The sequence below is a fragment of the Syngnathus acus genome, chromosome 3 (assembly GCF_901709675.1).
Source record: "Syngnathus acus chromosome 3, fSynAcu1.2, whole genome shotgun sequence".
Lineage (NCBI taxonomy): Eukaryota > Metazoa > Chordata > Actinopteri > Syngnathiformes > Syngnathidae > Syngnathus > Syngnathus acus.
In genome coordinates this window covers 9,487,326-9,497,479 of record NC_051089.1, presented here as the reverse complement: position 1 = coordinate 9,497,479, position 10,154 = coordinate 9,487,326, and the positions used below count along the sequence as shown (strand labels likewise).

General features: G+C 43.4%; 2 protein-coding genes across 2 annotated transcripts; one reads left to right on the top strand and one right to left on the bottom strand.

Moving 5' to 3' along the window:
- The first annotated feature begins 2,479 nt into the window (after nucleotides 1-2,479).
- Nucleotides 2,480-5,706, top strand: LOC119121042. Its single transcript, XM_037248400.1, has 8 exons — nucleotides 2,480-2,773; nucleotides 3,474-3,644; nucleotides 3,761-3,873; nucleotides 4,500-4,629; nucleotides 4,704-4,900; nucleotides 4,975-5,066; nucleotides 5,131-5,290; nucleotides 5,455-5,706. Exons 1-8 carry the CDS (start codon nucleotides 2,716-2,718, stop codon nucleotides 5,602-5,604), a joined length of 1,071 nt encoding a protein of 356 aa, XP_037104295.1. The 5' UTR covers nucleotides 2,480-2,715; the 3' UTR covers nucleotides 5,605-5,706.
- Nucleotides 5,707-6,098: 392 nt separating this feature from the next.
- LOC119121039 (tigger transposable element-derived protein 1-like) lies at nucleotides 6,099-10,016 on the bottom strand. Its single transcript, XM_037248394.1, has 3 exons — nucleotides 7,277-10,016; nucleotides 7,139-7,192; nucleotides 6,099-6,600 (listed from the first exon to the last, which is right to left on the bottom strand). The coding sequence occupies exon 1, from the start codon at nucleotides 9,442-9,444 to the stop codon at nucleotides 7,747-7,749; it is 1,698 nt and encodes a 565-aa protein (XP_037104289.1). The 5' UTR covers nucleotides 9,445-10,016; the 3' UTR covers nucleotides 6,099-6,600; nucleotides 7,139-7,192; nucleotides 7,277-7,746.
- Between the last annotated feature and the right edge of the window lie 138 nt (nucleotides 10,017-10,154).

The window sequence follows — 10,154 nt, the reverse complement described above, 5'->3', positions numbered from 1 at the left end:
CAAAATAAAGAGCAAGTAGTCAAAGACACATTCTTGACACGTACAAAAAATGCATAAAGTTATTAGGTACACCTGAAAATGGTGGTGTACCTAATGGAGTGTCCGTGTGACGTCACAGATCAACCAGCCAATCAGGAGGTGGGGGTGAGGGCGGGTGTGGCACTTTTCACTTTCAGTTCAGCTTTGGCCATGATTTTTCCCTAATGAAGTGAACTGTTATTAAGTACACTTGAAAATGGTGGTGTACATAATGGAGTGTCCGAGTGACGTCACAGATCAAACAGCCAATCAGAAAGTGGGGGTGAGGGCGGGTGTGGCACTTTTCACTTAAACCAGGGGTGTCGACCTCCAGTCCTCGAAGGGCCGCGTTCCAATATGTTTTCCAAGTTACCCTCGTTAAACACACCTGCGTGAAAAGATTTAGCTATTTTCACGTTCTGCAGGAACTAAAACTTTTCACGCAGGTGCACTTAACGAGGGAATCTTGGAAAACATGTTGGAATGCGGCCCCAAGGACTAGAGCTTGACACCTGTGACCTTTGACCATGATATTTCCCTAATAAAGTGGCCTGTTATTGGTACACTTGAAAATGGTGGTGTACGTAATGGAGTGTCTGAGTGACGTCACAGATCAAACAGCCAATCAGAAAGTGGGGGTGAGGGCGGGTGTGGCACTTTTCACTTAAACCAGGGGTGTCGACCTCCAGTCCTCGAAGGGCCGCGTTCCAATATGTTTTCCAAGTTACCCTCGTTAAACACACCTGCGTGAAAAGATTTAGCTATTTTCACGTTCTGCAGGAGCTAAAACTTTTCACGCAGGTGCACTTAACGAGGGAATCTTGGAAAACATGTTGGAATGCGGCCCCAAGGACTAGAGCTTGACACCTGTGACCTTTGACCATGATATTTCCCTAATAAAGTGGCCTGTTATTGGTACACTTGAAAATGGTGGTGTACGTAATGGAGTGTTTGAGTGACGTCACAGATCAAACAGCCAATCAGAAAGTGGGGGTGAGGGCGGGTGTGGCACTTTTCACTTTCAGTTAAGCTTTGGCCATGATTTTTCCATAATGAACTGGCCTGTTATTAGGTACACCTGAAAATGGAGGCGTACCTATTGGAGTGTCCGAGTGATGTCACAGATCAACCAGCCAATCAGAAAGTGGGGGTGAGGGCGGGTGCGGCACTTTTCACTTAAACCAGGGGTGTCGACCTCCAGTCCTCAAAGGGCCGCGTTCCAATATGTTTTCCAAGCTACCCTCGTTAAACACACCTGCGTGAAAAGTTTTTGGCCATTTTCACTTCTGCAGGAGCTAAAACTTTTCACGCAGGTGCGGTTAACGAGGGAATCACACGGACACTCCATTAGGTACACCGCCATTTTCAAGTGTACCTAATAACAGGCCACTTTATTAGGGAAAAACATGGTCAAAGGTCACAGGTGTCAAGCTTTAGTCTAAAATGGCGGTGTACCTAATGGAGTGTCCGAGTGATTCCCTCGTTAAGTGCACCTGCGTGAAAAGTTTTTGGTCATTTTCACTTCTGCAGGAGCTAAAACTTTTCACGCAGGTGCGCTTAACGAGGGAATCACACGGACACTCCATTAGGTACACCGCCATTTTTAAGTGTACCTAATAACAGGCCACTTTATTAGGGAAATATCATGGTCAAAGATTAACTGAAAGTGATAAAAATAAATGAACATTGAATTGTAAGCATATGCGTCCACTTATATAAAGCGAGGTTCTAATTCTAAAAGCACATTTAGGTATGTGCTAGCCCCTGGGATCGAACCCAGTTCTTACCGAGCGAGGACCCGCGTCACTAACCAGTCGACTATTGCGACCCGTCAGCAAATGGCCGTCTGCAATCTTTTGTACCAGTGATGTGCATTCCAGTTCTAGTGAACTGCAGCTTTAGAATCGGTTCACTCAAAAGATTTGTTCAAAAGAATCGTTCACCGAATCGTTCGCTAAACTTTCTTATTTATTTATTCTTTTTTTTTTTCGTGTAGTGCACCTATTGAAGTGTCCATGAGGTGTACCTAATAACAGGCCACTTCATTAGAGAAAAAGCTTAAGTGAAAGTGAAAAGTGCCACACCGCCCTCAGAATATAAAAACAAGGAATAGAACACCAGACAAGTTTTAACATAAATGTTTATTTAGAAAATAATAATAATATTAAAAGTAAATTTCAAACCAGCAATCTAATGTGAAATTGCAGTAGATATATTGGATAACAATATTTAGGCATATATACACAACCCTAACCCAACCCACAGCACTACAAAGTCTTGCTCTGGTTGATGCGATTGCGAAGTGTTTTTGAATACATCTTTTATTTTTTTCTTTATTTCTGATGCTTTGCTTTTGAAAGGTTTGTGATGTATTTGTAATGACGCTTTTCTGCCCTCTGCCTTTATGACGCCTAGATGATGATGATATTTTTTTCTTTATTTCTGATGTTTTGCTTTTGAAATGCTGATGTTTGTGTGATGCCTTTGTGATGACGTCTTTGTGTTTGTTTTTGCTCTGCCTTTATGACGCCTGATCTCAGAACCCTCAACTCTCTGTGGCGTGTGTTTGGACGTGTACGTGGGGCTTGCGGTTGCACACTTCGGGCACTTGACTTTCCATCCATTCCGTAGCCAAAGCCTCTGGCTTGCGGTAGTCTGGTCTGACTGATTTCGTGAGGGACCGCAGTGGCTGTCACCATGTACCTGCATCTCCTAATGGCCTTCTTCGCCAACTTTTTGCCTGCTCCAGTCATGTGTGAGTCGTACACGAATGGTGGCGTTTTTGTGCAACAGTATTCATTAATTGCAAGTCGACAATTACCCTGTGTATGTCATCTTTCATTTAACTTTTCGAGAGTGCGTTGACTTGACAATTGCAAGTGTGTGTTTTTGCGATTATTCAATTGCTTACAAAACATCTGGATCGCTATATTGGCGAGTTTAGCACAGCTTAACTTTTTTAAGCACTGTGTCTGACCACGAGGTGGAGCCAAAGTCAATCTCAGCGCTTTCCTTTTGATTTCGTGTCATGTTTTGACACAATTTGCCTTTATGAGTGAACAAATTGGCGTTAGCTCTTGCAACAATTGTGTTCCACGTCCATTTAATGTCTTAGACAAATTACATGAACTACATTTTTTTTTTACCAAACAATAAGGAGTCCATGCAAATGTGTCCTCCATAAAGTAAGACCTTGTGACCTTTAGGAATGTAAATTTCGAGTCGCTTTCATTGGGGCTTTTGGGGAATTCTGGGGAAGTCGAGTCAGCTTTGTTAGGTTTTACAGTGCATATTAACATATCACAAAAGTCCCAACATGATCTGTTTCATTTCTTCATGAAATGGTGCTGGAATAACATGTAATAAAATGGAAGAGTGTTTATGCCGCCAGCTACTACTGATAATGGTTGCATAAAAGATTCCAGTCCTGACTTCTCTCCAAAATGTGTCGTCAGCCGCAACGGAGCTCCAGTGCGACGTGAAGAACGGGTGGCGGCCGTACTGCAATTATTGCTACCTTATGCCGAAATATCAGCTAACGTGGCCCAAAGCGGAGAGGTACTGTGTATCACAGAAAGCTCATCTAAGCAGCTTACGATCAGAGGATGAGATGGATTTCTTGACAAGTAAGCATTCAAACAGCGGCTTGGGAATTCCTGAAAATTCCAGGAATGATCGCACAATCCTTCACCACTTCCGTCTTTTTGCTCAAACTGATTATTGCTGTTCTTCCCTCCTGAAGAACTTGTAAATCAGTCGGGAAGTTGGAGCGCATTTTTGGGAGTGACCATTGAATGGCGTTTCTGGTGGTTCTTTTGGTACACCTACTTTTACAATAGTGATGGAACCAAAGCGGTAAGTGAATCAATCACCAAAAGTGGTCATTTAAAAAGAGAATGTAGGGTGATGAAATGGAATGTGACAAGAATGAAGTTGGCGCATTGTTTAGCGCGTCTGCAATCGATTTGATTGCATAAATGGCTAAGGATGGCACAGAACTGAATTATGAAATTAGTTTTTCACAATTTTAATTTTTATAATAGTTGCAATGTTAATAAGAGTTGCAGATTTGTATATTGGCAGAGTTTGGAGGGAGTATCTATTTCATCTTTTTGTTTGATTTCTTGGGATGTTTATTTAAAAAAAAAAAAAAAAAACATTTAGGTGCATTTTTGTAGAATTGGTATACTTGTTTGGGTTTGTAAAAAAGGCTGAAAAATCGGGGTTGCTCAGTGTTGTCCATTCTGGAGTTAAAGCTATAATTAGGTTGAAGTATTACCAGGACAAAATTTGAAATGGGTAATGAATTGATGTAATTGACAAGAATAAAGTTACTGAGCAAATTTGATCTGTTCCAAGCTGTCATTTATTATTACAGAGTAAAAACTATGGTCAACGTGAAGAAGCAGTATTATCTACTGACCAGAATATGGCAAGTTATACTGAAAGAAAATATTCTAAAAAGGACTACCTTCGCACAGGACTACTTTCGCTGGAACGAAGGAGAGCCCAATAACCACCGAAACAGGGAGTTCTGCGTTGAAGTGAGAACAGATGGATATCTTAATGACTGCCGCTGTGATACACCAAAGGAATTCATTTGTAAAAAAGGTCTTTGAACACTTGTTTACTTTGCCTATCATTGAATATGCAATCTCATATTAAAATTTGTTTGACCTCTGCAGCCAAGGACGTCCGTCCCCCTCCTCTTACTTGTCCTACATCTGTGTCAACTACTTGCGTCTCTTCTACCACACGTCCAACTACTGGTGCCACTTCTCGTACTCTCCTTCCTCTTTGTCCTATTCTTTCTTCTGCCAAGCTGCTGACATCAAAAGCAGGTAACGAAGGCTCGTGCATGCTTGCGGTGTTGCCTCTTCCGGTGAGTTCAGTGGTTTTTGTAAATACAGATTACTGTTTTTCTTTGGCACCGAGATTTGAATCTTTATTTTTCAGCAATTTCATGGCTTTGTAGTTGATCTTTTGGGCCGCCTTAGTGCGGGCCGCAGCATCGCCATCAGAGGACGAGCCAAACCGTTGGCTGAGAGGTAGTCCCCTCGACCGCAAAGAATTGTTTTCATTTGTAAACATCCAAATGAATGAATATTGCAGGATAAGCTTCAATCTGACCACGGCCAATGACACCCATCTTCACTTGGGCTTCCGCATCAAAGACAAAAAGATTGTGATGAGCTCCAATCTGAATGGTACCGAAGACATAAGGGAGATAACAGCGGACCCCTTCCCTTTTGGACCCGGACACGACTTTGAGGTCTCATCTCTCATTACTGATCTCCTTTGCATGAACAACCATGACTTGGGGTTGTGCCCTGACACAGTGTCAGCCAGAATATTGCTAAAATGTACATGCAGTAAAAGTAGATTGATTGACTAGCTCTTAGCCAGCACGTTGCTCACCCTACTGTTGTTGTTCAGATTATCATCCAGTGCAACCTCGACCTCTTCCATTTGACCGTCAACGGCGCCCAGCAGCTGGATTTTACAAACCGCCTTCGCAACGTGCAAAACATCACAGCGCTGAAAATGTGGCGTGACCTGTCACTGACAGACGTCAGGCTGATGTGAATGAAGTCATTGACGTGGCCAGATTGGAAGTGCTTCATCTAACATGACGGCCTGCTTAAGCCACTTTGTTACCATTTATTACCAATAAAGCATTGGAAAATATTTGCTTGTACAACTGATTTATGGGAGTGATAACTGCTGCAGCATGTTAGAACGTGCTGAAAATATCAAAAATATCAATACTTCGACAATAGAATACCAATATTAATAAAAACAATACAATAGTTATGAGTATTCTCCCTTACGTTAGGGAATGCAGCGGTGCCAGCAAAATAAGTTAATTGTTCCAAAAATGAATAGTATGAATAATACTTTTCTTCCCCCAATCAAAACATAAGGTTGCATTCCATTCACACTATCCAGGTGCTGATTTTTTTTTTTTTTTTTAAATGATCGTGTATACTAAACACAATGAGGGTCCTCCAAAGGACGCAGCCTCATCAGCAGAATACAACATAACCACAGCAGACACTCAAAAGATAACTAGACGCTGACATAGTCAACAGGTTATTTATTGCAAAATTCTTGCCCTGCCCCTTTCAACCAACCACAAATTACTTTCAAGGCCTCAAAGACACACGAAAAGAAAACATTTAAAAAGTCACTTCATCGGCAAGTCCTTTGCAGACTCCAATAATGAGAAGCAAGTGTCCCGTACCGAGGGCACTGCTTTACACCTGCTTCCCTGCTGTATGAGGTCAACAGACACACACAATCGTTTAGAAGTATCATTTTTTTGCTTCAGCGACTATATGTACAAAGGATAGCCTTGCTAGCAAGGTGATCATCTTAACCACATCTGCCCGATCAGCAATTGTCGTAAGGCGTGGCGTGACTGAACTTGTGCAAAAGCTCGGGCTCTGAGATGTTACAAAGTGCATGGACGTGGCTCATGATGTCCAGAGCTCCACATTGGTGAATCTGGCCTGTGTAGAGGCTTTTCAACAAGTTGGTTGTCAACAAACCGCGTGTGGCTGTTGGTCGCCATCAATAGTCCTGTTGACACACACATTATGTTGTTGAACCAAATTCAGCCCACGAAGCTTTTACAATAATAATAAATAAGCTTGAAACTCAACTATTTTCAGGTTTGTACAAGCTTACTTTGTTGTTACTTGAAGGGTGGATAATGACATGCATGCATGCCAGTGCAAAAGCTAGCGGTGATACAAATTCACACACAAACACCGTACTAACAGACAGACCAGTATTTTAACAACTGTCACAGGTATTTATTTGTAGAAAAAAATGTGTAAAATTTATAAAGTTCATTCCTGACCTTCTTTTACTCTTAATGTTATTTAGGCCTTTAAGTTTATTAATTGTTGTTTACTATTATGCTGGCTACTGAGTCATTTTCTGGTTGTTATAATTTTATTATATTAAGTTATATTTAAAGTATTTCGAGTGAGTTTTGGTAGTTGAATAAATACAGTTTTTAAATATTTGGTGTTTGGGAATTGTGATATCCATCAAAATAGTGACCAATTCTCGGCCAGCCCTATAATGTTGTAGAGTTGTAAATGGGACTCACCACAGAAAATCGATAGAAGGGTAGATGAATCTGAACTCCTTGGGAGGAAGGAATCTGGAAGGAATTCAAACATGGTGTGAGGTTAAAAGGAGTAATAAAAGTAGATATAAGCTGTCAGACTAAATTCTGATAACTCACCTGAACACATCCAGGTAATGGCTACCAGTGGAATTCATCTGCATGAGATGCGGGCCCAACACGACAGCAAAGCCATGAGTGACGACGTACCAGTGTGCCCTATACCCCAGCTATCGATTCATTTTTCAAGGAATTGAACTGCACGAAGTTCTGAGGCCAGAACATGACGTTGGCTCGTTGTCGGCTGTTAGTCAGTCATCGCTTTGGACAAAGCAGCAACACACACGATGAGGCTTCCTTTGTAAGCAGCAGTGATAGTGGTACATTTCATTCATAACCTTGTAAATTCAATCAAAACACCCCATTGAAATGAAAGGCTGTTCCAGCAACCCAAAAGCACCCCAATTTTTTCGTTAACTTTGTAATACAGAAATACAACACTGTATGGTACAAAAGCAAACAAGCCAAATAAACTGGTTTATATTCATGTGTAAGTCTGTATGGAACTAACTGCTCCATTTTTGTCCACTTTACTCATCTTCGGTTTTGGGCTTTTTCATCAGGCTTTCCTCACTTTCACCGCCGGGTCTCTTCAAAAGTTGTTTTTTCCGCTCTTTCAGAATGTTTCGGAAATGAGCCAGGCAGGTGTCGTTAAACAGCGACGACGCGCATCCGGTGGCAACTTTCTCCGGGTGTTTCCGTTCAATAAAACTTGAAAGTCTCTCCCAAATTCCCAGCATTTCCATGATCTCGCTGGTCGAGATGACTTCATCATCCTCCGGCTGAGCGGCGGTGCCGATTTCCTGCAAAACCTTTGCGTGCTGCTGCGTCTGTAGGGCCTTCAACTCCTCCGACGTCAATTCCTGGGAGTGCTCCTTGACGAGTTCGTTCACGTCTCCCTCATCCACCTCCAGGCCCATGGACTTCCCGAGGGAAACGATTTCCTCCACCACCGCATGGTCAGGTTCAAAGGTCACTCTTTCCGACACAACCTCGGGCCACAGCTTCTTCCACGAACAAATCAAGGTCCTCTTTGTAACAGCTTGCCAAGCCAGATCGATAATTTTGAGGCATGACACGATGTTATAATGGTCCTTCCAGAACTCTCGAATGGTGAGATTTGAGCTCTGCGTCACCTCAAAGCAGCGGCGAAAGAGGTGCTTGGTGAAAAGCTTCTTAAAATTACAAACCACCTGCTGGTCCATGGGCTGCAGCATAGCGGTGGCGTCAGGTGGAAGGTAGAAAACCTTGATAAACTTAAAATCTTCAAGAATATCATCTTGGAGGTTGTGAGGGTGAGCAGGACCGTTGTCCAGAACCAGAAGGGCTTGCACAGGGAGGTTTTTTTCCTGGAGATACTTCTTCACGGCGGGACCAAACACCAGGTTGACCCACTCTACAAAGAATTGCCTAGTGACCCACGCCCTTGGGTTTGCCCGCCACATAACCTGCAGTTTTTCTTTGATGATCTTGTGCGACTTGAAGGCTCTGGGATTTTCCGAGTGGTATACGAGCAGCGGCTTGATCTTGCAGTCGCCGCTCGCGTTGGCGCACAGTGTGAGGGTTAACCTATCCTTCATGGGTTTATGGCCAGGCATCTTCATCTCCTCGATCGTTATGAAAGTCCTCCTTGGCATCCTTTTCCAGAAGAGCCCCGTTTCGTCACAATTGAAGACCTGCTGAGGGACGTATCCTTTGGCTGCTATCACGTCGGTGAAGGTTTTGCAGTAATCCTTGTTCACATTTTTGCTGGCCGCATCAACGTGCCCGACATCGGATGGAAAGCTGATCCTCCTCCTAAAATTGTCGTACCAGCCACGGCTGGCTTTAAACGAGTCTTCCGGTGCCCCATCCGTCGAGGAGCCTGGGGTCTGCTGCAGCAAGTCGGTGTAAATGGCCCGTGCCTTTTCACAGATGGCACCCTCCGTCAAAGGACATCTTGTGAGCTGTTTCTCCGTCAACCACACCAAGAGTAGCCTCTCCATCTTTTCATGGACAGACGTCCGCAGCCTTGAAATGATTTTAACACCCATAGCTGGCGTTATAGCCTTTATCGACTCCTTCTGTTTCAGTATAGAGCATATAGTAGAAGTATTGCGGTCATACAATCTCGCCAAGTCGACGACGCGCACACCTCGCTCATATTTTTCGATGATTTCGTGCTTGAGTTGAATGGACATCATCTTTTTCTTCTTCTTGACAGGAATCACTTTGTTCCCAGGATCCATGTTTAGAAAAGAATTTGCAATGTCACTGCACACAATTCTATCTTTCCCAACAAGGTTTCCACGTGTGCACAACCAATGAGGTTTAGGTCAGGTGATGTCACCAATATTTGCCAACTTGACTGGGTGGGTGTTCCTATGTTCGCTGCACAGATTTTGCCGTAAATCAAGTTAACACCGTCTTGACATGTTGCTGGTCAAATCGGGCGCTGCCATCTGAGTTTACAATCGCTCCAGCGTTACAGCTTCATCCCGGCTGTCCGTTTTTGGGCGTCAACCATGCTTTGAAACACGACCGGAAACCACCTTTCGTCCGTCCCAATGCACCACGTTAAAATTGGTCCGTCACCTCCTCGTTCACTCTCGGACAGGAGCCGCACTTTTCCGCAGGGCTGCCACAACCGTCCGGTGTTTTGCGGTCGAAACCAACGTGGCGTCAACTAGGTGCCCAGCCGCCGAAAATACGACAGGAGACGTTTAATAACCAGATAAGTTACTGTTGGCCGTAACCACGCCAAAATCGGCAATAAGCACAACCGGAATTGTCAGCTGCAACAGTCTTTCTTCTTGTTGCCACATTCGGCGATTGGCAAACAAGAACATTACCGCCACCTATTGGTTAGGAGTGTGGATCAGACGAGCCATACAGTATTAACCATTCAAATAAACATGACAATCAGCGCATGCTCCCGAATGTATTTCTCATAGCCCAA

What these genes read in the sequence shown, in the direction of transcription:
- LOC119121042 (XM_037248400.1), top strand. Translation starts at nt 2,716, where the DNA reads ATGTACCTGCATCTCCTAATGGCCTTCTTCGCCAACTTTTTGCCTGCT. An exon ending in TTTGCCTGCTCCAGTCATGT is followed by an intron (nt 2,774 to 3,473) that starts GTGAGTCGTACA and finishes ATGTGTCGTCAG; the next exon opens with CCGCAACGGAGCTCCAGTGC. An exon ending in GCCAAACCGTTGGCTGAGAG is followed by an intron (nt 5,067 to 5,130) that starts GTAGTCCCCTCG and finishes TGAATATTGCAG; the next exon opens with GATAAGCTTCAATCTGACCA.
- LOC119121039 (XM_037248394.1), bottom strand. Translation starts at nt 9,444, where the DNA reads ATGGATCCTGGGAACAAAGTGATTCCTGTCAAGAAGAAGAAAAAGATG.